This window comes from Mauremys mutica, chromosome 4 (genome assembly GCF_020497125.1).
Source record: "Mauremys mutica isolate MM-2020 ecotype Southern chromosome 4, ASM2049712v1, whole genome shotgun sequence".
Taxonomy (NCBI): domain Eukaryota; kingdom Metazoa; phylum Chordata; order Testudines; family Geoemydidae; genus Mauremys; species Mauremys mutica.
In genome coordinates, this window is record NC_059075.1 from 122,537,577 (window position 1) to 122,564,881 (window position 27,305).

Here is a 27,305-nt window from a genome sequence, read left to right on the forward strand (position 1 = left end):
TTTCCAAGCTGAAGAGTCCTAGCCTCTTTAATCTCTCCTCATATGGGACCCATTCCAAATCCCTAATCATTTTAGTTGCCCTTTTCTGAACCTTTTCTAGTGCCAGTATATCTTTTTTGAGATGAGGAGACCACATCTGTACACAGTATTCGAGATGTGGGAGTACCATTGATTTATATAAAGGCAATAATATATTCTCAGTCTTATTCTCTATCCCCTTTTTAATGATTCCTTACATCCTGTTTGCTTTTTTGACCTCCTCTGCACTCTGCGTGGACATCTTCAGAGAACTAGCCACGATTACTCCAAGATCTTTTTCCTGACTTGTTGTAGCTAAATTAGCCCCCATCATATTGTATGTATAGTTGGGGTTATTTTTTCCAATGTGCATTACTTTACATTTATCCACATTAAATTTCATTTGCCATTTTGTTGCCCAATCACTTAGTTTTGTGAGATCTTTTTGAAGTTCTTCACAGTCTGCTTTGGTCTTAACTATCTTGAGCAGTTTAGTATCATCTGCAAACTTTGCACCTCACTGTTTACCCCTTTCTCCAGATCATTTATGAATAGGTTGAATGGGATTGGTCTGACGACTGACCCTTGGGGAACACCACTAGTTACCTCTCTCCATTCTGAGAATTTACCATTAATTCCTACCCTTTGTTTCCTGTCTTTTAACCAGTTCTCAATCCATGAAAGAACCTTCCCTTTTATCCCATGACAGCTTAATTTACATAAGAGCCTTTGCTGAGGGATCTTGTCAAAGGCTTTCTGGAAATCTAAGTACACTCTGTCCGCTGGATCCCCCTTGTCCACATGTTTGTTGACCCCTTCAAAGAACTCTAATAGATTAGTAAGACACGATTTCCCTTTACAGAAACTATGTTGACTATTGCTCAACAGTTTGTTTTTCTATGTGTCTGACAATTTTATTCTTAACTATTGTTTCGACTAATTTGCCTGGTATCGACGTAATTGCCGGGATCACCTCTAGAGCCCTTTTAAAATATTGACGTTACATTAGCTAACTTCCACTTTGTGCCCTGCTCCCGTTCCCGTCCCAGGAAGAGGCATGTCACCGGCAATGTATCAGGCAGGCCCCTCCATAGTGCCCCCTCCAGCAGCCACAGCTTGGAGGAACAGCTGAGGATCAGCATCTCTGGTGGTGATGGGCCCTTTGCAGATTCCAGCAGGGATGGCACAGGGGATGCCCTGTTGGGGAGAGACCCATCAGTTCCCTGTACCTTCCCCCCCGCACCCTACTTCCTTGGTGACACGTGGAGTGTCTACAACCTTCCAGCCCTGCCAAAATAACAAATGCTATGGGTAGATAAATCAATCTGGTTATAATACCTGTACCCACCAGAGACCCTACCATAATAAACCCAATGTGTATAGGTGTTCATGCTATGGCACCAATGGTTATATTTTCAGCGCAGCATTTCCTGTGGATTTTCCTCTCCCCCTAAGTATCAGCACTTCCTTACAATTAATGTTTGAGCTTTTCAATCTAAAAATCACTTTTGATGAGAATTTGCACAAATGTTGCTTAGATGTTCCCAGAGCCCAAGGAGTGGCAGGATCTCAACTAAGTCTAATTTCTCTTGTAAGGGGCAACAAATCTTCACAACATTTTTTCCCCACAATTTGCTAAGTTGTGTTTGTGAGTCAAGACCCTATGATAACAAACCAGTCAGGGTGCAGCCTCTGTTATCACTAAAGACCCTACAATAACAATCCCTGTTTGTGGTCCCAGCCATGCCAGGGCTGGCATGTACAAGGCGAAGGTGGTCCCAGTAGCTCCCACATACCTGGGCAGTCTCTGTGCTGGGATAATGGGCATCCCCAGAGAAGTTGGAGGGACAGGGTGCCCTTGGGGCAGTGAGGTCCATGCTTGGTAGCAGCTGGTCCTGTCCCCGTTGGGTCTCTCCCTTGCAAGCAGCTCCAGCTTCTTATCCGTGAGCGAATGAACAATTAACAGAGTCTGTGCCTGACCCGGAGCTGGGACAGCCACATCCCTGCAGTTGGAAGGCATGATCGAGCGCCTTCTGTGGGCGGGGAGGGGCGAGAGCATCGGGGTAAGCGGAGTGAGACTAACACACACAGGGTAATGCCTCTCTCGCCATGGAGCGCTGCAGGGAGCGGGGCGAGGGCATTGGCTGTGTAGGGAGCTCCTGGTTACTCCAGTCCCAGCCTCTCCCTGCAGGGGGCGCAGTAGGGAACAGGGCAGGAGCCCTCCATTCCTGTTTCAGCTACTGAAGCATTCTCTCACCACACAGGATGACATGAAGCTGCTTCCAAGCAGAGACCCGTAGAACATCCCTCTGTGGTGAAAGTAGTTGTGGACTCCCAGCATCCTGCAGACAGGACTGAGCCTGCAAAGAATAAACACCAGCTCAGCTCTAGCACAGGCAGCTAGGGAACTCATGCCCCGAACACAGAAGAATATTCTAGTCCCAGCTCTTCTTCTAACCTACCATGTGACCCTGGGCATGTCTCTGGTCTCCTTGTGCCTCAGTTTCCCCACACACCCTTTGTCTAGCTTGTATATCTCCAATGTGACTGTTTTAGGGTGGGGTGTCCCTTCTCCCTGGAGGGGGAGAACTGGGACCTTTGCACTGAGATGGATAAATCAAGGGTATACAAGGTGAGTGAGCTAGTATCTTTGATTGAACAACTTCTGTTGTTCAGACCAGCTTGCAAGCTCCATGGAGCTCTTCCAGTCTGAGAAAGGTCCCAAGAGCATCCCAGGTACATACACGGTGGAGTGAACACATTGCAAGAGTCTGGTCATGGTGAAGTTGGCATTTAACTGGTCTGCAGGACACAGGAGGATTGGTAGGTTCTGGATTGTTGTAATGAGCCATAAATCCAGCATCTCTGTTCAGTCCATGTGTCTAGCAGCATTATGACTCTAAGCTCCCAGGCTTACCTTGGGAAGGCATTGTGCAGGTTTCCTTTGAGGATGAGGATTGAGAGGCCAGATATGGAGTGATCACTTTGTGAAAAGAGTTCACCGACGGATGAGAGGGTCTTGTATCACATTCCTGGGGGAGTTCATTTGAGAGAGTTGTGATTGTCTGGTTTCAGCCACACAGTGGCCATTGGGGCATTTGATGCACTGCACAAGGTGCACCACATGCTGGGGTAGGCATGTGTAGGACCCTTGGATCTTGTATGGTGTGTTGGGGGTGGAATTTGGATGGTACAATTTAGATAGGGGCAGGCTTGGCGCTACCAAGAGGGCAAAGGGGACATTTCCCGCACCCTCAAATTATCTTCAGGGCGCCTTACCTGCAAGGACAAATACAGGCCAAGTTCCCGATGGTAAACAGTGGAAGTGACAGTGAGAAAATACTGAGAGAGTAGCCTCATTATACCTTTTAAAACTAAAAATCCAAGATTTCCCAGGGATCAAACTAGGCTCTGGGAGGTTTGTTAGTTGTTTATTAAATAGCAACATACAGGGGCTCCAATATACCCCCTTCCCCCAATAATGGGATACTAACACTGGCTTAATTATAAGCACCAGGCACTATTTTTTAAAATATGCACAATTATTACCTACATAACTATAAATTTATTTGCAAATAGATTTGTAGAAAAATGACTCTCATTATTTTTAAATTTTTATTTTTTATTTTTATTGTAGATTTTTTAGGAACTTGGGGCTTTTGAAGTGCAGGGCAAAGTAACTTCCCACTCTCCTCCTGGTGTTACTACCTGCAGCCTTGCTTTTTAAAAATATATATTTAGTAGGGCTGTCGATTAATCACAGTTAACTCATGCGATTAACTCAAAAATTAATCATGAAAAAAAATTAATCACAATTAATTGCAGTTTTAATCTCACTGTTAAACAACTGAAATTTATTAAATATGTTTGGATGTTTTGCTACATTTTCAAATATATTGATTTCAATTACAACACAGAATACAAAGTGTATAGTGCTCACTTTATATTACTATTTTTATTATAAATATTTGCATGGTAAAAATGACAAACAAAAGAAATAGTATTTTTCAGTTCACCTCATACAAATATAAGTCTCTTTATTGTGAAAGTGCAACTTACAAATGTAGATTTATTTTTGTTTTGTTACTCAAAAACAAAATAGTGTAAAACTTTAGAGCCTACAAGTCCACTCAGTCCTATTTCTTGTTCATCCAACCACTAAGACAATCGAGTTTGTTTACATTTACAGGAAATAATGCTGCCCACTTCTTATTTACAATGTCACTAGAAAGTGAGAACAGGTGTCTGCATGGTACTTTTGTAACCGGCACTGCAAGGTATTTACTTGCCAGATATGCTAAACATTTGTATGCCCTTTCATGCTTCGGCCACCATTCCAGAGGACATGCTTCCATACTGATGTCACTCATTAAAAAAATAATGCGTTAATTAAATTTGTGACTGAACTCCCTGGGGGAGAATTGTATGTCTCGTGTTCTGTTTTACCCACATTCTGCCATATATTACATGTTATAGCAGTCTCGGTTGATGACTCAGCACATGTTCTTCATTTTAAGAACACTTTTGCTGCAGATTTAACAAAACACAAAGAAGATACCAATGCGAGATTTCTAAAGACAGATACAGCACTCAACCCTAGGTTTAAGAATCTGAAGTGCCTTCCAAAATCTGAGAGGGATGAGTTGTGGCTCATGTTTTCAGATGTCTTAAAAGAGCAATACTCAGATGTGGAAACTACAGAACCCAAACCACCAAAAAAGAATCAACCTTCTGCTGGTGGCATCTGACTCAGATGATGAAAACTAACGTGCATCAGTCAGCACTGCTTTGGATCATTATTGAGCAGAACCTGTCATCAGCATGGACGCATACAATGATTTCCCTACACCCACCCCTGAATTTCCCCAACACCCCCCCCTCCCCAGTTTTGTGAACTAGTTACATGGTGGCTGAACTTTGCCACTTTGTCCTCACCCACAACTATTTCACATTTGGGGACAATATATACCTTCAAGTCAGTGGCACTGCTATGGGTACCTGCATGGCCCCACAGTATGCCAACATTTTTATGGCTGACTTAGAACAACGCTTCCTTAGCTCTCATCCCCCAACTCTATTTATCCCCAAACTCTATTTGTGCTACATTGATGACATCTTCATCATCTGGACCAATGGAAAAGAAGCTCCTGAGGAATTCCACCATGATTTCAACAATTTCCATCCCACCATCAACCTCAGTCTAGACCAATCCACACAAGCGCTCCATTTCCTTGACACTACTGTGCTAATAAGCGATGGTCACATAAACACCACCCTATACCGGAAACCTACTGACTGCTATACTTACCTACATGCCTCCAGCTTCCATCCAGGACACACCACACAATCCATTGTCTACAGCCAAGCTCTAAGATACAACCACATTTGCTCCAATCCCTCAGACAGAGACAAACACCTACAAGATCTCAATCAAGCATTCTTAAAACTACAATACCCACCTGCTGAAGTGAAAAAACAGATTGACAGAGCCAGAAGGGTACCCAGAAGTCACCTACTACAAGACAGGCCCAACATAGAAAATAACAGAACTCCACTAGCCATCACCTTCATCCCCCAACTAAAACCTCTCCAATGCATCCTCAAAGATCTACAACCTATTCTGAAAGATGACAGCCCCCCAACCTGAAGCAAATACTCAGCAGCAACCACACACCACTGAACAAAAACACTAACCCAGGAACCTATCCTTGCAACAAAGCCTGATGCCAACTCTGTCCACATATCTATTCAAGTGACACCATAATAGGACCTAATCACATCAGCCACACCATCAGGGGCTCATTCACCTGCACATCTACCAATGTGATATATGCCATCATGTGCCAGCAATGCCCCTCTGCCATGTACATTGGCCAAACCGGACAGTCTCTATGCAAAAGAATAAATGGACACAAATCTGACATCAGAAATCATAACATTCAAAAACCAATAGGAGAACGCTTCAACATCTCTGGCCATTCGATAACAGATTTAAAGGTGGCAATTTTGCAACAGAAAAGCTTCAAAAACAGACTCCAACTAGAAACTGCTGAACTTGAATTAATATGCAAACTAGATTCATCTAAATACTAGATGTCTTGCATCCGACAAAGTGGGTATTCACCCACGAAAGCTCATGCTGCAAAACGTTGCATGCTGCAACGAAAGCTCATGCTGCAAAAAAATGTTAGTCTATAAGGTGCCACAGGACTCTTTGCTGCTTAAACTAGATACAATCAACTTAAGTTTAAATAGAGACTGGGAATGGCTGAGCCATTACATACATTGAAGCTATTTCCCCATGTTAAGTATCCTCACACCTTCTTGTCAAACTGTCTTAAATGGGCTATCTTGATTATCACTACAAAAGTTTTTTTTCTCCTGCTGACATTAGCGCATCTTAATTAATTAGCCTCTTAGAGTTGGTTGGGCAACTCCCACGTTTTCATGTTCTCTGTATGTATATATATCTCCTCATTATAAGTTCCATTCTATGCATCCGATGAAGTGGACCCACGAAAGCTTATGCTCAAATACATTTGTTAGTCTCTAAGGTGCCACAAGTACTCCTGTTCTTTTTGCGGATACAGACTAACACGGCTGCTACTCTGAAACATGCCAATTTACTGACTGTTTGGAAATTTGAATTGAAATTGAAATATTAATACACACTTTAAAAGCGTATACAGTGTATGATAAAATACCTGTATCTGAAAGTATAATAGATTTGAAAAGTATGAACATAGACTAGCTTCCTTATACAGCTGTTGTTTTTTATGACAATGTCAGTGCATTCATTTTGGTGATGTTGGCCAACCTAATAATTTCAAAAGATGATTTGTAAGCAAAGTCTAAATGAGCTCTCCCTGACAGCTAATGTTGAGCTGGGGGCTGGGGGGAAAGGCTTCAGGACAGACTGTATTTACAGTCACACCTAATCTACCTAGGTATCCAGCAAACAGAGCTGTGTTGCCCAAGTGATAGATTTTGGCTGGGGTTGGGTTACAAGTCACTTGAATGCGTGGGGGGGGGGGGGGGAATGAAATGTTGTTTTTCTTATTGTATGAGTAAAGGGCAGTAGAACTATACTTAGCCTGTGCTGATTGAGGGCATCAAGAGAGAGGGTGGGGACCTGTCCCTCTCCACTGTTTAAAGACAGAGCTGATTAGGCTCCATAGATAGTCTTTTGTTCTGTTAAGTGACCACTGCAGCTGAAATCACTGATAATCAGGTCTAAGTGCTTAGTCCTGCTGTGGGGACAGTAATAAAGGTAATAATTGGAGATATACCAATCTCCTAGAACTGGAAGGGACCTTGAAAGGTCATTGAGTCCAGCCCCCTGCCTTCACTAGCAGGACCAATTTTTGCCCCAGATTCCTAAGTGGCCTCTTCAAGGATTGAGCTCATAACCCTGGGTTTAGCAGGCCAATGCTCAAACCACTGAGCTATCCCTCTCCTCTAGTGACAGTGTTCCTGTGGGGACAGTGTTTTTGTGTAAAAGACACCCAGACTGCACTAGTAGCAAGGTTCCCCCACTGAGAGCTCAGCTGAAATCACTGAGAGCTGGGTGGAACCTCAAGAGACCAACTCGCAGGTGGCAGCAGGGCCATTGGCAACAGAGTGGTGGAGTGAACGGTGGCACAACAGCCATGGCCAGAGCGAACAGTGAGCAGCTGGAGGAACAAGCAAGGTGCCTTCTTGTCCCCCACCTGGAAGGTGTACTCATGTGAAAGCACCTCTGAACTCTGAGTCTCCACTGACCAAGGACAACACTGGTGAGTGGGGTGTGATGGAGGGAAAAGTGTGGGGCACGTTAAATAACCATTTGTTTGTTGGACTATATTTTAGTGACTTTGCTCCAGAATGCTAGATTTGAGACTGGGAATGGAAACTTATATAAATATGTTTCCTAGTAGGCAAAGATTTTTAAAATGCATTATTTGCCAAGGTTGTTATCTCACATTGTTGCTATCTTGAGGGGTCATTATGTTGGGGAGTTTCTGTACTAAACATTTTTATTATTATAATTAATTTTTCCATAAGAATGGTCATACTGGGTCAGACCAATGGTCCATATAGTCCAGTATCCTGTCTTCCAACAGTGGTCAAGGCCAGGTGCTTCAGAGGGAATGAACAGAACAGGTAATGATCAAATGATCCATCCCCTGTTGTTCATTCCCAGCTTCTGGCAAACAGGCTAGGGACACTCAGAGCCTGGTGTTGCATCCCTCCCCATCCTGACTAATAGCCACTGATGGACCTGTTCTCCAGGAATTTAGCTAGTTCTTTTAATCCTGTTATAGTTTTGGTCTTCACAGCATCCCCTAGCAAAGAGTTCCACGGGTTGATTTTATTTTGTGTGAAGAAGTACTTCCTTTTGTTTTTTTAATTTCATTGGGTGACTGCTAGTTCTTGTGTTATGTGAAGGATTAAATAACATTTCCTTATTCACTTTCTTCACACCAGTCAAGATTTTATAGACTTCTATCATATCCCCCCTTAGTCGTCTCTTTTCTAAGCTGAAAATTCCCAGTCATTTTAATTTCTCCTCCTGTTTCATACCCCTAATCATTTTAGTTGCCCATCTCTGTACCTTTTCCATTTCCGATGTATCTTTTTGGGGATGGGGTGACCACATCTGCACACAGTATTCAAGGTGTACATGTACCATGGATTTATATAGAGGCAATGTGATATTTTCTGTCTTATTATCTATCCCTTTCTTTAAAAAGCAAAGGTTTCAGAGTAGCAGACGTGTTAGTCTGTATCGGCAAAAAGAATACATTGTGGATAGTTCTCTGAAAACATCCACTCAGTGTGCAGCGTCAGTCAATGATTCCCAACATTCTGTTTCCTTTTTCAAAAAGAACAGGAATACTTGTGGCACCTTCAAGACGAACAAATTTATTTGAGCATAAGCTTTCGTGGGCTACATCCAATGAAGTGGGCTGGATGTTTTCAGAGAACTATCCACAATGACTCCAAGATCTTTCTTGAGTGTTAACAGCTAATTCAGACTCCTTCATTTTGTATGTATAGTTGAGATTGTTTTCCAATGTGCATTACTTTGCATTTATCAGCATTGAATTTCATCTGCCATTTTTGTTGCCCAGTCACCCAGTTTTGTGAGATCCTTTTGTAACACTTCGCAGTCTGCCTGGGACTTAACTATCCTGAATAGTTTTGTATCATCTGCAAATTTTGCCACCTCACTGTTTACCCGTATTTCCAGATCATTTATGAGTACGTTGAACAGTAACGGTCCCAGTACCGACCCCTCAGGGACACCATTATTTATCTCTCTCCATTCTGAAAACTGATAATTTATTCCTACCCGTTGTTTCCTATCTTTTAACCAGTTACTGATCCATGAGAGGACTTCCCTCTTATCCCATGATGGCTTACTTTTCAAAAGTCAATTTAAATCAAATACATTTTTTTAAATATATATATATATTTTTAGAAATCTAGAAATGTTATGTGTTTTGGCGTAACTTGCATTATCCTTATGTTAAATTTGCATTATCCTAATAAAACATTTACTTTATTCATATCTCTTTTATATATCTCATCGGTCCTGACACCCACCCCCTGTAAATTCGAACACCCCCCCCACCCCAATTTCAATTCCTGGGGAAACTACTGGACACATATCCTCAGGAATGGTGATTTAAGCATGAAGGGACGTATGAATCTTTAGCACATCTGGCACGTAAATATCTTGCAATGCTGGCTACAACAGTGCCATGCCAACATCAGTTCTCACTTTCTTATGGGAGGCTTTCACGTGACATTGTAAACAAGAAGCAAGAAGCCGGCAGCATTATCTCCTGCAAATTGTAACCAAACTTGTTTGTCTGAGTGAATGGCTGAAGTAGGACTGAGCTTTGGGGGAGGTACCTGGAGGTGCAGCAAGGGCAGCACACTCGGAGCCCTCCGACTCCCCTCCCCCAGGGACCACAGTGCTTCCAGGAGCGGCGTGGGGCCTAGAGTGACCAGATAGCAAGCGTGAAAAATCGGGACAGGGAGTGGGGGGTAATAGGAGCCTATATAAGAAAAAGCCCCATATATCGGGACATCTGGTCACCCTAGTGGGGCTGGAGACAAGGCAGGTGTGCAGGGAGCCTGCCCTGGCCCCGGTGCACGCCGCTGCCACCCCGGAGCTGCTTGAGGTAAGCGGGGCCGGGCCAGAGCCTGAACCCCTCCTGCACCTCACCCCCCAACTCCCTGCCCTGAGCCCCCTTGTACACTCCACACCCCTCCAGCACCCTAACCCCATGCCCTGAGCCCCCTGCCGCACCTCACACCCCTCCTGCCCCCCAACTCCCTGCCCTAAGCCCCTGCCTGCACCTCACACCCCTCCTGCACCACAACTCCCTGCCCTAAGCCCCCTTGTACACCCCGCACACCTCCTGCACCCCAACCCCCTTCCCTGAACCCCCTGCCACACCCCACATCCCTCCTGCACCACAGCGCCCTGCCCTGAGCCCCCTCATACACCCCGCACCCCTCCTCTGCCCCAATCCCTTGCCCTGAGCTCCTTCCTGCACCCCAACCCCCTGCCCTTGCCCTCAGGGGCGGCTCTACGAATTCCGCCGCCCCAAGCAGGGCGGCGCGCTGCGCCACTCACGCTGCCGGGCGCCGGTCCTGCGCCTCAGCGGGACCTCCCGCAGATGTGCCACTGGTCCCGCGGCTCCGGTGGAGCATCCGCAGGCATGCCTGCGGGAGGTCCACACGAGCCGCGGGACCAGCGCACCCGCTGCAGTCATGCCTGTGGGAGGTCCGGTCGTCCCGCGGCTCCGTTGGACCTCCCGTAGGCATGACTGCGGAAGGTCCGCCGGACCTGCCTGCCGCCCTCCTGTTAAAATGCCGCCCCACGCGCACGCTTGGCGCGCTGGGGTCTGGAGCCGGCCCTGCTCGCCCTGCATACAATTTCCCCACCCAGATGTGGCCCTTGTCCCACAAAGTTTGCCCATCCCACTGTAAAGTTTTACATTGTTTTGTTTTTGAGTGCAGTTATTTTTTGTATGTAATTCTACATTTGTAAATTCAACTTTCATGATAAAGAGATTGCACTACAGTACTTGTATTAGGTGAATTGAAATATACAATTTCTTTTGTTTTTTTATAGTGCAAATATTGTAATAAAAATATAAAGTGAGCACTGTACACTTTGTATTCTGTGTTGTAATTGAAAACAATATATTTGAAAATGTAGAACACATCCAAAAATATTTAAATAAATGATATCCTAGTATTGTTTAACAATGCAATTGATTGCACGGTTAATCATGATTAATTTTTTAATTGTGTGACTAATCGCAATTAATTCTTTTAATCATTTGACAGCCCTAGTATTTTTTATTAACAACATGGAATCCGGTCTTGGAAAGTCTGGAGGAGTGAGGGAGGTGGAGGCAATCATTTTGTCCTATTGACGATGAAACACGCTGAGAAAACATTGGCAGCATTGTTTCCTGCTTCCTGGGTTTTTGCAATTGACATTTTTTGTTTGCATTGTTTATTTTACATTTGACAGTTATTCATGGTTTCCCCGTGCTGAAGACATAATGTGTTCCTGACTTATATTACCAGAGGAATAGGCCTGTGACCTGAATGCCAGTGCAACAGCACACAGGCGTGCATTATTTTTAATATTTGCACTATTAATAATTTGAAATACAAAGCACAACAAAACTTTTCCCCTTCCTATACAGTGGGAGGTACTAATATACATTTAAACAACATCACTTATTTAAGTAAATTTTAAGTAAATTTTTACCAAGCTGGGGGCTTTGGGGCTTTTAACTGTGCTTCAAGCACCCATTTGGTGTTTAGCAAATTTATTAATTTTGGATTGCTTGGGGTTTGATTATTTTACTAGGACCCCTTGGCTGGCTTAAGAGCCCATTATGGTGTGGTTTGTTTGTTTTTTTGGAGGGGAGAGGCTGACTTTTTTGCCTTTTTTGAATACTGCTTCTGGGGTGGGACATAAGGGGCACCTGACTCTACCAATAAATTTTATTTTAACACCCCTTCTTTAAATTTTATATAAACCCTGAACCTCCCCCACCCATCGGTGTCTAAATGTGCCACTATTGGAGAAATGAGAGGTTCCTGTCCTCCCTATAGGGAGACAATGGGTGGCACATTCAGACTTGGGGTCTTTCCTTCGTACCCCGTCAACTTTCACAGGAAGTTTGGGTAGGCAACCCATTTCTTTATTTTGTTAGCTCATGCCATCTAGTGTTTTTCTGCAATTACTAGAACTACCAGGGTTCTATTTGGGCCACTTCAGTTCTTCAGGTGCCTTAAGAGCTGTGAGCCAAAATCTTCACCAGTTCTCAGGGTTTGCCAGGGGGCATCTTCCATATAAACTTGTTAGTGAAGTCAATCAGCACATTCAAAGCATTAATTTTTAGGATCCCTACTTGGATAGCATAAAGGGAGCCCTGCAAAGTCCTTGGGGGTCATACATTTTCTGGCCAAGGCCACCACATCTGCCAGAGTGAGACCGAGGGTATTAGCTATCCTCGTCAGCTATCCCAAGGCTGTACTCCGGTTTCGCAGACCTACCAATTCTCCCTGTGGCCCTAACCTGATCATGGAGAAGTGCCTGATCTTTACCCATTCCTTTCATCCCTGGTTACACTCCTGGTGACCAATTTTCCTGACTGTGGTGTTTACTATTGGGGTTATGGGCAGGGACTTCTGCAGCCCTTCTAGTATCTGGAGGAAAGGGCCATATGGGTACTGCCCAAAAGGGCCCAGGGGAAAATCATTAATCTCCCCCTTCATAGTTATAACAAAGAAGATACAAATTAGGGTCCCCCTCTGCCCTATTTCTCTCCAGATTATGAGCCCCTTTTATCACAGCCACTATTCTCTTTTGCCTCCCAACTCTGCTTTAAGGGCACAAATGTGTCTTACATTCCCCATGGTCTGCCTGAGTCTTATCTTGGGAGTCCTTTAATAAGGCTGTGTAGCTAAGTGGTCTGGCTCCCCGCCACCCTGGAGGGGGACAAGCCTCTCTGGACATAAAAGTGGGTGGAGCCAGAAAACTCTGCACCCGCCCCTCAGAGGTCAAGGTGCAGGACAGGAAGTATAAAAGTCCGACCCCAGTGCTCACTTGGAACTCAGCCACTGGAGAGACCAGACGCCTGTGGTGTAGCTCCCGGTGGGGAGACCACAGCGATCGGCGGCGGACCTGAGGATGGCCAGACCAGCCAACACCTGATGGTAGCCCAAGCCCAGAGACGCTGCCAAGCCTACCGCTCTCCCGTTACTCCAAGGAACTGCCAGACCTACCGTTTGCCAGTTACCCCGAGGAGCTGCCAAGCCTACTGCTCGCAAGCTACCCTGAGGAGCCCATGGTGTGTGACCCCGTGGAGGATGCCGTCTGGACCCAGGTACCTCTAGAGGGGGAGGTAGGAAGTAGCCCGGGGGCAGCTGACCCTAGTCAGCCTGCTACACTGCCAGAGCCAATGTCAGTGTGTTGCAGCCAGGATCCCCACTGACACAGCAGTGGGTTTCTGCTGCTGCTAGGGCCCCGGGCTGGGATGCAGTAGAGTGGGTGGGCCTGTGTCCCCCCTGCCACCCACCTCGTGGGTGTCAGTCTCCTCCTCTCCCAGGCTGCTCAGAGCCAGGAACCTGGGGTTTGCTGTTCAACTGTTTGCTCAGCCCTGGCCTGAGCTAGTGACTGTTTGTTGCCCCGCCCTGACCCAGGGCCGGGGCTTGCTAATATTGAACTGTTTGCTCAGCCCCTGCCAGAGGGCCGGAGCTGCTGACTGTTTGCCGCACAGCCAAGCTAATTCCCCGACACACCTGATCAAGGTAGCAAGGCGGTCTGGCTCCCTGCTGCCCTGGAGGGGGATGAGCCCTGGCCGAACAGCCCACAGCCCACAGCTGCCTCACTTTGTGCCAGTGTAAGGGGACTGTTGCCCCCTTACTAACATTCACTGGGGGTGTTTTGGTTGCTAGCTCCCAGCACTAAAAGGGGAGGGGTTGATGGGAAATCAGGACCCTGAGACTGACAGTCCCCAGGAACAATGGCGAGAGGCCAATGCTCCAGGTCAGCCTGACAGGACGGGCAGGCTAATCAAGGAGTCAGAAGGCCAGGGTGGGTCCCGTCCTCCATGTGAGCTGGAATTGCCTGGGTCAGACAGAGTCGGGCCAAGCTACGCAGAAAGCAGGAGCCCAAGCTGAGCTGGAGAGCAGAGCCATGCCAGATCCAGAGGGGCTAGAGCTGCAGCCGCAGACAGGGCCGGCTCTAGGCACCAGCGGGCCAAGCACCCGCTTGGGGCGGCATCCTGGGGAGGGCGGCAGAGGGCCCCGGTGGACCTCCCGCAGGCATGCCTGCGGGAGGTCCACCGGAGCCGCTGACCCGCAACCGCCAGAGCGCCGCCCCGCCCCAGCAAATCCTAGCCGCGGCTGGGAGTTAAAAGGCTCTGGGCTGCCCGCCGCGGCGGGGAGCCCGGAGCCCTCTGATTCCCGGCCGCGGCTGGGAGTTAAAAGGCTCTGGGCTCCCCGCCGCCGCGGGCAGCCCGGAGCCTTCTGATTCCCAGCCGCGGCTGGGAGTTAAAAGGCTCTGGGCTCCCCGTCGCGGCGGGGAGCCCGGAGCCCTCTGATTCCCGGCCGCGGCTGGGAGTTAAAAGGCTCTGGGCTCCCCGCCGCCGCGGGCAGCCCGGAGCCTTCTGATTCCCGGCCGCGGCTGGGAGTTAAAAGGCTCTGGGCTCCCCGCCGCCGCGGGCAGCCCGGAGCCTTCTGATTCCCGGCCGCGGCTGGGAGTTAAAAGGCTCACGCCTGCCGCCCTAAGGGCGCACGGACTGCCCCCCCCCAGCCCAGGGCGGCAATTCAGTGCGCTGCTTGGGGCGGCAAAAACTCTAGAGCCGGCCCTGGCCGCAGAGCCAGAGGTGCAGCCCAGGGAAAGCAGACCCTGTGCTGGGAGCAGAGCTGCAGCCACAGAGCCAGGTGTGGTGATCAACCAGGGCCAGCCAAGGGGGGACCTTGGGCAAAGGGCCCAGCGCAGAAAGACACCCCCAGCCAAGGGTCCTTGCAGGCCAGGCTGGGAGGGGGATCTTAACCTGACTGGGGGGCTGACGCTGGGAAGAAGGGTCCCACCACCCAAAGCCCGGATGTGAGTGGCCACCACCATTGCAAGTGTCCAACCCGCAGGATCCCTGCAGCACAGCCAGGGCCTGAGATGGAGGCCTGGGACCTACAAGGAACAGACTGTGAACTGCCTTGATGTCCAGAGACACTCTTTGTAATGTTCCCTGCCCAGAGCAGGGTGATGTGTTTTCCTGTAACCTTTCCCATTTTTCCTTATTCTTTTTTTTAATTAATTGTTAATTAAACAAGTTGTATTTGCTTTAAATTGTATGGAATAATCAGTGGGTCAGGGAGGTGCCCAGTGCAGAGAGGGTACTCCAAGTGGGGACACCCTAGCCCCTGTCCTAGGTGACCATAGCAGGGCTGGGGGTCAAGCCCCCCAAGAATCCTGGGCCCAGTCTTGTTGGGGTTACGAGAACTCTGCCAGACAGGAAAGTGGAAGGGGAGTCCTCAAGGGCAGGGAGGCCTCTGGGTAAAGGAAGTGGGAGCGAGGACTCAGATCCTTTCGCTAGCCCACTTCACCGGGGTAGCGCAGAAGCCAGGAAAGTTCCCCACAATAGCGGGACCATTCCTCCGCTTACACCAGCAATGCCCCTCTGCCATGTACATTGGCCAAACCAGACAGTCTCTATGCAAAAGAATAAATGGACACAAATCTGACATCAGGAATCATAACATTCAAAAACCAGTAGGAGAGCACTTTGACCTCTCTGGTCACTCGATAACAGACCTCAAAGTGGCAATTCTTCAACAAAAAAACTTCAAAAGCAGACTCCAATGTGAAGCTGCAGAAGTAGAATTAATTTGCAAACTAGATACCATCAGATTAGGCCTGAATAAAGACTGGGAGTGGTTGGGTCATTACAAAACCTAAACTTAATTTCCCCAATACCTATTTCTCCCTACTGTTACTCACACCTTCTTGTCAACTGTCTGTAATGGGCCACTCTCTTACCACTTCAAAAGTTATTTCTCCTCCCTTGGTATCCTGCTGTTGATTGATTTTTATCTCGTTAGACTGACCTCACACTTGGTAAAGCACCCCCATCCTTTCATGTATTTATATTTGCTCCTGTATCTTTTACTTCATACAGCTGATGAAGTGGGTTCTAGTCCACAAAAACTTATGCCGAAATAAATTTGTTAGTCTCTAAGGTGCTACAAGGACTCCTCATTTCCCCCCCACACTTTCCCTTTTCACTTTCTGCCTTTTCAATTCATATACTTCCTGCTCCAGCCTTTCACTCACTTTTTTTTTTTAAAACTACTACACATTTGCCTCTGCATTGCCACTCGCTGTGCTGCCTGAGTCAGAGTCATAGCCCTAAGGGTGTCTGAATCTACCTTTAGGCTATCTGCTTTCTTTTCTAACTCCTTTACTTTTGCCTTTAACGGATCTATTTTTTTATTTACTATTATTGCTACCATTTGCTTACAGAGCTGCAGGAATGCCCCAGGGCTGGAGAAGGCTCCAGGCTTCCAAAGACAATTACCATATTCCTAGACAAAATTTGTCAAGCTGTTACCCAAAACTATATCCAACCTTTCCATTTTTTCAGATGTTCCCTTTTCTTCTGAAATATTTTTTTACTCTGCCAGGCTACCAGCCTGTGTCCCAGTAATGGATTGTAGTTTGAGAGTCAATTTACAGATACAACAGGGGAATTACAGGTTGCGTCCCTGTCTCACCATCCATCTCACGTCCTGCACTGCTTCCAGCAGCTCCCATTGGCCTGGAGCAGCGAACCGTGGCCAGTGGGAGCCGCGATTGGCCGGACCTGCAGACGCGGCAGGTAAACAAACCGGGCTGGCCCGCTAGGGGCTTTTCCCTACACAAGCGGCGTCCCAAGTTTGGGAAATGCTGCTCTAGTCCCTATTGCAACAAACTTAGTACCAATAATCCCCTTCCTCTCCACCACTCCTGGCTGGCTCACCAAATTTGTTAGTGGGAATTATTTGAATATGATACTCTGGTAATTAACTTTTGTCTTCCAAACAGTTTCAGGAATTAAATCAATGGGGACACAACTCCTCCCTCTGATAAATGATTGGTACAAACAAGCACTTTCACATAAAGCTCCTTTTTAAGTCTCAAGCACACACACATAGGCAATAGCAATAGTCTAGAGCAGGGGAGGCCAACCTGAGCCTGAGAAGGAGCCAGAATTTACCAATGAACATTGCCAAAGAGCCACAGTAATACGTCAGCAGCCCCCTATAAGCTCCTCCCCTGCTCCTAGCACCTCCCACCCACCGGCAGCCTTGCTGATCAGTACCTCCCCTTCCCTCTCCGATCAGCTGTTCCCCAGCATGCAGGAGGCTGGGGTGGGAGGGGAGGAGTGAGTGGGGGCAGGGCCAGTGGCAGAGCAGGTTTCCGGTGATCAGCCATGCTTCCAGCTGCTGGGGAGTAAGATGTCAGTCTGTTAACTCTTAGAAATCCTCCTTGAATTGCTCCAAATTGCACACTTTTCAATTAATGTTTAAGTTACTCAAAACAAAGTATATATTTAATAACTTATAGTAACCTCTACTAAGCTAACATTTTCCTAGCAACAGCAAAAAAAAAACAAAAAACCCTCCACACTTCATAATGCTACTTATCAGCAAAGTCACTCCTAGTCATAACAGTAAGATGCACAGATCCAAGGCCAGTTATTTACACTCTTTTTAAAAATAAATTAATTAATTTGTACAAAGCTGCAGCTGTGCCGCTGTTTGTCTGCTTTATTTAGGCAATAGCCAAATTATTTCTAACTATGTAGCGTTCTCATTTTTAACTAATTGTAGCTGAGTATACAAAATGGCTGCGGTTGTGCCAAGTACAGGTTACTTGAAGTCCACACTCTTGTAACAACACAACTTGTCCCAGTTGAGAGTTCCTTAAGTGGAGGGAGATGTTGGTGACTCTAGGATCTTTCCGTGCTTTTCCAACAGTTCTAGAGTGTATTTCCTCTCCCTCTTCAGCTCACTTCTGGGCTTCAGTTTCTTGGTGCTTTGGCTCCATGGCTCTCTTATGGGAGGCTTCTTCAGCTTCCCATGCAGCAGCTGCTTCTGTCTCCTTCATCTTCTTTCTGACTGCTCTTTTGGTCTCCTTTCTACCTCCCACTTTTGGAATTTGTGTTCTGTCTCTCTTCTACCTCCAATCTGGCCAGTTCAAACTTTGCAGTTGTTTCACTGGGGTTCATTTTTACACTTTTCTGTTTCTATTTCCCTCACCCAAAACAAGCAAATAGAAAACAACAAACAACAACCTGTTTGACCATTTCCAGCCACTGTACTTGAGACTCTTTAAATCATTATACCAGTGCTTAACATATACACTTCATTTAAAATAACCATCTGTGCATATATCCTGCCAACTATACCACTATGACATTGTAGTGGGGCAGTTGCCCCACTTTGGCAGAGGAGGGGATAAAGCAAGCTGGAGAGATGCTGTGCAGAACCCAGCCAATCAGGGCCAGGCTGGGTCCTATATAAAGGCTACAAAGCAAAGGAGACAGCAGTCTTCCCTGGATAAGCAAGGGAGGAGGACTGGCTCCCAGGAATGGGATCTTAGATAGTACAGTGTTGGGCAGGCTCAGGGGAACAGAGGAAAAGCTCCAACCTGATACCTGTCAGGCTGAGACCCTTGAAAGACAGGGCTGAGCAGGTGCAAGGGCCAAAGGGAAGTGGACCAGGGAGTGTGAGCAGTAGAGGGGAGAGAAGGAGGGCAGGACATGGCTGCTGCCAGAGGGTTCCTGGGCTGGGACCCAGAGTACTGGGTAGGCCTGGCTCCCTGCCCCCCCCCCTTACACTGCACCTGGTTGTGGAGGAGTGTAGCCTAATACAGACTGTGGCTGGCCCCTGAGGCAAAGGGCTAGACTTCGGGGCTGCACTTCGTCATGAGGGCAGGTGCAGACTGAGGACTGCTGATCTCCCCAGAAGGGGAGAGAACCTAGTGGGGCACAGACGGAGGGCTGTGTCCAGAAGAGGATGCTGCAAGCCAGGGAGCAACGTGGGTCCCCGACAGCAGAGCAGACAATGGGTGAGACACTACCTGCAGAGGGTGCTCCACAGCTGGACAGAGCTAATTCCCAGCACAGCCTGCAGGAGGCGCTGCAGTGGTGAGTCTGTGCTCTGTTACTGACATTATGCAGAGTACTGATAGGACAACTGTGTTCCCTGAATTCTCTAGCCTGGGGTGCCTTTTACACTGCTTTGCTGTAAGAGCACCAACTCCTGGACTACTCTCACACAGCCTCCCACATGTAAATCACTCAACTATATTACATGTGTAATTTGTAAATGACTAGCTATAGCACTCAACAGGGCAACATCATCAAACTCCCAGTCCCAGACATGTGCATCTTGTACTGCCCAGCAGCCTCCTGGATGATACAAGCTCATATAAAGCCCATTTATTAATAGAAAATGATGTGCACAAATCTCGTTATCCCAAATGCATTTCCTAAACACTGCAATCCAAACACACTGGTTAAGATGTTTTGTTTTTTATCTAAACTACAGAAAGATGTAATTTAAGTGACTAAAAGTGATGAGGTGTAAAAGTCCGAATTTGTTACAATAAAGTAAAAGGTAAAACAACACCTAATTTAACAAACTAAGTGAATATAAAGCAAAGGTGTCTCTCACATCAGGTTCCAGTGGTCTTACTGGAGAAACCTCTTTCAATCAGGATCTCCCCCCCGAGTCCACTGCTGCTTCTTTTGCTCTTCTGGTGTTGATGAGGTCATGGGTAGAGAGCAAGGGAGAGATGATTTAGGGCACCTGCCCTTTCCTCTTATAGCCCTTTCCCTTGCACAGTAATTATCTCTAGCTGATGTTCTGGAGGCAGAGTCTGTGTGGCCAGGAACCTGAAGCTGCTTCTTTGTCAAATGTAGATTTTATTTATTTATATTTTATTTTGCTCACATGCACTCTCCTGCTGAAGAGTGGCCACTGAATTAGGGGGTGATTCATTTGATCTAGTTGACACCTGGCTGAGGCATTGGCTAGCCTTTTGTCTTGGGGAACTTGTTTGTGACTGCCCTCCAGAACATGTTGGATTATGTCTTTGCACTGTATGATCTTACCATCTTATGTACAGTATTGCCACACATTTATCAGGACAGTAATGATCAGCAAATCATGAGTTTTCAAATGATACCTTACAGTGTGCTTTGTACAAAATGTATCATAGTCTTGTAATAGGAGTGAACATAGGTAGAGATCATCACACTCCCCTAAACAAACTTCACTCTGCCCCATGGCTGGCCAAGGCTCCCATCTCCCCAGCCCATGGCAGGAACAGGGTCCTGTGGGGCAAGGCCAGGAACAGAGCTGAGGGAGGCTGGCAGGCAGGGCAGGGGTTCCCCATGGACATGGTTCCACTCTGCGCTCTCTAGTGCTCCCCACAGGCCTGGCTGCCAAAGGCAGGCACCATCTGCCTGTGCGGCACCTGGTGCAGTGAGGCCCCCTACCCCTGACTGGACTCCAGGGTGATTCTCCAGCAAAACCAGAGCCCTGCTGTGTCCATTCCCCCTGCCCTGTCCCTGGAGAGGGATCAGCAGCACAGCACCATGAACAAGGAAGCTAAACTGTCTCCATCCTCCCTCCCACAGCATGCCCATCACTGTTGCACCTGCTTATATCAGGCACCTGTCCCCAGCCCAGTCAGTGATGAGTCTCTCTTGCCCTCCTCCTGGGTCCCAAGGACCTCTCTAGTCCCCCTCCTGCACTACACAGGCACCTGCTCAGTCCAACAGCCCCAGAATGAGACCCTGCCATGCTCCCCCTGTACTCCCTGCCTCTGAGACTGTAGTGTGCTTCCCCTCCCCCAATGCCCCCAACTGCCAGAGACCCAATTTTCCCTCCCCTATACCTCCTGCATCTGAGGGAGATGCCATTGTACTCCTCCCCCCCATACCCAGCATCCCCTACACCCCAGAGTGAGACCCTGCTATGCTCCCCTCCTCTTCCTACTCAGGACCCCCATTTATTCCCCTCAATTTTAGAGATCAAACTGAGGGAGGAGTCTGGTCCTGGCCTTGCCCCCTTGTGAGCACCCACCAATAAGCCAGCCCCATGTGTCCACCCTATCCCCCTAAACTGTTCACAGGGAGGGAGAGGGTCCCTGCTGACCCATTCACCCTGGGAATGCTCAGCCTGGCTAAAAGCAGGGCAGTGGGATGGGGAGGTGGGAGGATTATCCCAGCCCCAATTCACTGGCCTACATGAGTCCCCTCGGGATAGGAGGGGAGAGGGATTGCTTGGGGTCCAATCCCTGCCTTGAGATAGGGCAGGATGGGCATGACCTTCCCCCCCCTTAACCCTATCTCTCCTGTGTGCACCCCCCACCTCCTCCCCCCTGTCCCCATCCCTGCTGTGTACACCCCTATGTCCCCCATCCCTGCTGTGTGCACACCCCATGTCCACCATCCTTTCCCCCATGTCCCCATCCCTGCTGTGTGCACCCTCCACATCCCCCTGTGCCCGTGCTTCCATCACTGCAGTGTGTGCACCCCCATGTTCCCCCATCCCTGCTATATTTGCCCCCATGTCTCCATCCCTGGTGTGTGCACCACCTGTGTCCACCCCTCCCTTCCCCCCTTGCTCCCATCCCTGCTGTGTGCACTCCCATGTCCCTCATCCCTTCCTCCCCCCCTCCGGTGCTCCCATCCCTGCTGTTTGTCCCCGTGTCCCCATCCCTTTCCCTCTGTGTTCCCATCGGTCCTGTGTGCCCCCATCCTTTCCCCTGTCTCACCATCCCTGCTATGTGCGTCCTCCACCTCCCACCATCCCTGCTCTGTGCATCGTGTCCCTCATCCCTTCCCCCCGTGCTCCCATCCCTGCTGTGTGCGCCCCCCTCAGGTCCCCCCACCCGTGCTCTGGGCTGTTGTTCCAGCCCGGCCACCCCTGCTCCGCCATTTCCCCGACTCACTCTCTGCACCGCCCCAGCAGTGCTTGCCCTTTTAAGGCGAAGCGAAAGCAGCGCTCCCATTGGCTGCCGGCCCGGAAGGCGGGGGCCCAGGACCCCCACAGGGCTCTCGGTCTCGGTTAGAGGGTCCTGGCGCCGATCGCAGCCGTCTCCGGTACCGTCCCGTCCCTGTGACCGTCTCCCCCTCCCCAGAGCTGGGAGCGCAGGAAGGGGAACCCCCTGCCCTGCGGACGGAGGGGGAGGGACTGTGGTTTGGGGCTGGCAGCCAGGACTCCCGGGTTCTATCCTGGTCCTGAGAGGGGAGTGGGGTCTAGGAGTTACAGGGGCGGGGGGGGCTAGAAGCCAGGACTCCCGGGTTCTATCCTGGCTCTGGGAGGGGAGCAGAATGTAGCTAGGGGTAGTTATGTGTAATGGTCATTAGTTTTGCCACCTTGGGGCATCTCCCTCAGGCTCTTCTTGGGAGCTGCCCCAGGGCCCAGATCTCCTTTCCCCGCTAACACACTTTCCTGCTCCCCACTGCAGCTAGGAGCCATGGGCAGGAAGCGGCTTATCACCGACTCCTTCCAGGTGGTGAAGAGGCAGCGGCGGGACCCTGACACCAAGGAGGGGAGCCTACAGCCAGGTGAATGCCTGGTCCATGAAGGGGCAGGGCCTCAGAAGATGGGCTCATACCGTAGCCTGGCACAGCTGGGGCCCTGGATGGCACAGCCGGATCTTGGGATGCGGGTAGAGCAGGGATTGGGGGTGGCATGGGAGTGAGTGTGGAGCCATCTCAGAAGCTAGGGGATGCAGAGGGGGCAGAACTAGGGTTGCCAACTGTCTACCCACAGTGCTGGGGGGTGAGGGCTCTGACTGGGGGTGCAGGCTCGGATGAGGGATTTGGGGTACAGGAAGGGGCTCTCGGCTGGGGGTTCAGTGTGCATGAGGGGACTTTGGGCTGGGGCAGAGGGTTGGGCGGGGATGAGGGATTTGGGATGCAAGAGGGTGCTCTGGGTTGGGACCGAGGGGTTCAGAGGGTGGGAAGGGGATCAGGGCTGGGGTAGGGGGTTGGGGCTGGGGTCTGGGTGGGGTCAGGAGTGCAGGCTCTGGGCAGTGCTTACCTCAAGCAGCTCCTGGAAGCAGCGGCGTGGCCCTCCCTGGCTCCTACACAGGTGTGTGCTGCATCCACAGGCACCACCCCACAGCTCCCATTGGCTGCTGTTCCCAGCCAATGGGAGCTGTGGAGGTGGCGCTTGGCGTGGGGGCAGTGTGCCGGGGGAGAGCTGGCCGCCCCTATGCACAGAAGCTGGAGGGGGATCATGCCACTGCTTCCAGGAGCCACACGGCGCAGAGAGTAGCGGAGAGCCTGCCAGCCCTGCTGTGTGGCACTGCCAACCGGACAGATAACAGCCCAGTCAGTGATGCTGACTGGAGTCACCAGGACCCCTTTTCAACTGGGTGTTCCAGTTGAAAACCGGACACCTGGTTTCCTAGGCAGAACCGATTCAATAGCTGCAGGGTATGGGGGGTGGAGCTGTTTTGGGAGGTGCAAGGGAGTGGAGCTGTCAGAGGCTGGAGAAGTGCAGGGGGCGGAGCTGTCTCAGGGTCCATGGGCGGGGTACAGGGGCAGAGCGGTCTCGGGGTGGGGGATGAAAGGGCAGAACTGTCTCAGGGCTGGGGGCATGAGTATGCTGTACTGCTCATTGTCGTCTCCCCACCCCCAGGTGGTCAAGCCAGGGGTGCAAACTGGAGCCTGTTTCAGCCTCGCAGCTTGGGGCGGCTCAGTGGCTCAGACAGAGTGGGCTGCGTTCTCAGAGCTGGGTTCAGTCCTGGGGGGCGACATTGTCCCTGCAACATACCCCACCCTCTGGGTTAGGGGAGAGCCAAGGGTCAGGGCCGTTGGGGCGGGGGAGATGGATAGATCTGGAGCCATGGACAGACCCATAATAACCATTGTCACTTGATCTGCCCCTGGCCATTGAGAGCTGGGCCATGTCTTCTCAAGCCGTGCCCGTTCAGTCTCAGCCCTGGGGGGAGCAACTGGGGCCAGAAGTTCCTGACTTGCACTGGGTTGGGGGGGGGCTGCTGGGGGGCCTGGGCCTATTTCCACAGCAATGCTAATCTGTCTGTCCCCATCTGCTGCTCAGAGGCGGTGCCGGTCCCAGCTGAATCCCCCACAGACAGCTCCCTGCATCCGGCCCAGCTGGAGATGCTTAAACAGTTCGACCTCAGCTGGGAGTATGGACCCTGCACTGGTGAGAGCCCTGCCCCCTCCATCCTGAACCAGTGAGAGCCCCACCCTTCCCCCCACAAGTGAGAGCCCCCCACTGATGAGAGCTCCCTGTGACCCACAGGTGAGAGCCTTGCCCCCTTCTCCCTCCACACCAGTGACAGCCCTGCCCCTCTGTCCTGAACTGGTGAGAGCCCCACCCCCCTCCATCCTGAACTGATGTCTGTCCCTACCCTTCCCCCCCCACACCCCGGTGATAGCCCTGCCTCCTTCCCTCCCCGCCTCCTGATACTCACGAGAGCTCCGCCCCCAACCCTGCACTGAGAGCGCTCCAGCCAGTCCTGCTAAGGGGTTGCCAGGCCAGCTCACCACTGGGCCCCTTTGGGGGCAGGGGAAGCCCCTGGATCATCCTAGTCACCCTGTCCCATAGGACCTTGCCCACTAGGGCTGCTCCCTTCCCCATCCCCCGGTGGCCAATAGGGCCATACACTGGGGGACGTGGTGATGGGAGCCTGGCCAGTGGGAAATGAATGCCACGCCATCTGGCCCACTGCTGCTAAACAGCTCTGGGGGCCTGAACTCTGGGGTAGGGCTGGATCAGAGCTGGTGTCCCCTAGAGGAGAAAGGCCCTGTGTTCTATTCTCCGCCCTCCTGAGCCAACCAGCCCCCCTGGCCTGATCAGAGCCAGTGCCCCCTATAGGGGAAGGCCCCACATCCCTTCTGTCACAGATCCACAGAGTGGGCACTACACCCCAGCTTTGAAACAGTCTCTTGGAGAACCCCCGTCAATGTGCCTGACCCTCAGGGCGTCCTACGTTTCCTCAAGGACCTGCCATACGGCCTTAGCATCTCTGAGACACTGGGTTTCTGCTTTGTGTCATGAGCTCTGCCCAGTGAGTCCAACAGAGCCAGATGCCTGGTCAAAGACTGTCCCCCTCTCCAGGGCCCCGGACACCCCAGCCAGTGACACCAGGCAGCTTTTCCAACCGGAGCAGGGTTTGTTAGCCCGCTGGCACAGGGAGACCTCAGGGCAGTGCAGAGAAGCAGAGGTCACAGAGCTCAGTGCCCAGTCAAGCTGGGGTGGAATCCCATTTGGCTCTGGCTCCCCAAAGCCTGGCTTTTAGCCCAGCTGCCTGGCTCGTCGGTCTGATACCAGAGCCATGCTGAGTTCCTGGGCTCTGCCTGCTGAGAAGCAGGTGTCAGGTGCTCAGTCCTTGGAGTGCCCGTTGTCTTTCCAGACCCTCCGTGGACATGGGCCAGGCTTTTCATGGCGGCACCCAAACACCATGTTTCCTCTTTGGTTCACTTGTCTGGGGATCCCTGGGGGGAGGGGAGGAGCTACAGATTCCCCCCCAATGACCCCCATTTTCTCAGGGCTGGCCCCCTGATCAAAAATGGGGAGAGGGCAGCACTCCCATCCACCCTGCCCAGGGCTGAGCCTGTTCTGCCATTTTAAAATGAAGCTCTTTAGGGAAGGATCTGTGCAGCACCTGGCACAATGTGGAGCCCTGATCTTGGTCATCATCTGTGCAACGCTGGCACAATGGGGATGCACCTGGGCATTCAGCTAGCTGCACCCTCCTGCCACCCCACCCCCATTAACCTTTTACTCTCTTGCCGGCAGGTATCACCCGGCTGCAGCGCTGGGAACGGGCCGAGTCCCTGGGGCTGAGCCCACCTCTCATGGTGCGGGAGACACTGCTGGAGCATGAGGGAGACCCCAGCTTCATGCACTGGTTGGTTTGGGGCTCAGCCCCTTTCCAGGGGGCTGCAGGGCATCTGCAGATGTGTGTGGTGCTTTCCCAGCTGCTGCTCAGCAGCGTCATCACCCTGGGATAGTAAATCTCCCTGAAACAAGTCCTGCTTTGTGTGTGGTGGGGGGGGGCGGGGAGAAGAATGTGATCAGTCTCCTGGGTGCATCAGCTGGAACTCAGCCCCCACCCCCTTTGCTCCAAGCAGCCTTGCTTGGAAGGAGTTTTGTGCATAGATCTGAGGGACAAGGGGGCTCCACAAATGATCACTGCAGATCTAGGGCATCTCCATAACCCTTTGCAGGCTCACGCTTCAGGATCTGCTCCCCTGCCCCAACTCCCAGCAGAGAAACAAACCCTCTGCCCTTGCAGTTGTGAAGCAATGCTCCCCCTGCAGTGACACCTGCTGGAGTTTGCAGAGAGCCTAGACCCACAGCTCCCACACAGGAGAGCTGCCCCAGCAACTCAGTGGGGCATTAATCCTGAAACCTATTGAGGGTGATTCAAAGGTTAGTACAGTTGGTGCCCGCACTGACTGTGAGGAGAGAGCGCCCCCTACTGAGCCCCTCACCCTGCAGCACAGCGCCCCTTAGTGGTGCATTGGTGCAAGCAGTGACTGAGGGGAGAGTGCCACCAGCTGTGCCCTGTACCATGCAGCCCTTGTGGTTTCCAGTCCTGCCTTGGGGCACAGCCCTTGGCTCTGAGGGCTGGGCAAAGAGAAGGAAGAAATGAAGGTGTTTGAGGGGAGAGCAAGAGATCTGGGCTTCCTCCCCCCTGCTGCAGGCTGGCCATCCCTGAAAGCCAATAGTTGAGACCCAGCTGCGTCATTTCCCTAAATCAACCGTAAAATTGTCTCCTGCAGACCCACCACAGTGGCGCTGTGAGGAACCAGCTGCATTCCAGGCCTTCCAGCCCTGGCTGGGCCCAGTGGAGAGGGTGGGAGGGGCAGGATGCAGAGCCAGGGACTCTGGGAAGTAACCACATTCTCTCTGCCTTCTTCTGCAGCCTCTGGCGTGACTACCCACTCTGAGATGAGGCATGGCTGGCCCCACCATACAGTGCGGAAGGGGGAATCATGCTGCTGCCCAGACCCCACAGCATTTTACTCTGGTTCCTGATTGGAAAATAGCTCTGTGCTTGTATTAAGAAGGGGGGGCTCCCCTGGCAATTGGGGTATGGGGTGCCCAGGGCCCACACTGGATGGGCAAGCCCAGGTCCTGGCAACCCTAGACCAAGCTGTGCTCTGTCCCATCAGCTGCTGAGGTCCATATTCCAGATTAAAGGGCCTGTTTGAGAA

At 50.4% G+C, this 27,305-nt stretch overlaps 1 protein-coding gene and 1 long non-coding RNA gene across 5 annotated transcripts; one reads left to right on the plus strand and one right to left on the minus strand.

The window, feature by feature from the left end:
• Nucleotides 1-931: 931 nt before the first annotated feature.
• On the minus strand, nt 932-23,222 carry LOC123369958. Its single transcript, XR_006579216.1, has 4 exons — nt 23,149-23,222; nt 19,765-19,846; nt 2,276-2,378; nt 932-1,215 (listed from the first exon to the last, which is right to left on the minus strand). It is a non-coding gene; the product is annotated as an uncharacterized LOC123369958 (long non-coding RNA).
• On the plus strand, nt 13,173-27,305 carry POLD4 (DNA polymerase delta 4, accessory subunit). 4 transcript variants are annotated; one of them, XM_045016072.1, is made up of 5 exons: nt 13,173-13,427; nt 22,571-22,670; nt 24,175-24,282; nt 25,882-25,993; nt 27,014-27,305. In XM_045016072.1, exons 1-5 carry the CDS (start codon nt 13,389-13,391, stop codon nt 27,036-27,038), a joined length of 384 nt encoding a protein of 127 aa, XP_044872007.1. In that variant the 5' UTR covers nt 13,173-13,388; the 3' UTR covers nt 27,039-27,305. The 4 variants fall into 4 exon arrangements, with proteins under 4 accessions (XP_044872007.1, XP_044872009.1, XP_044872006.1 ...); XM_045016074.1 differs by lacking the exon at nt 13,173-13,427 and adding an exon at nt 18,920-19,235; XM_045016071.1 differs by lacking the exon at nt 13,173-13,427 and adding an exon at nt 22,050-22,202.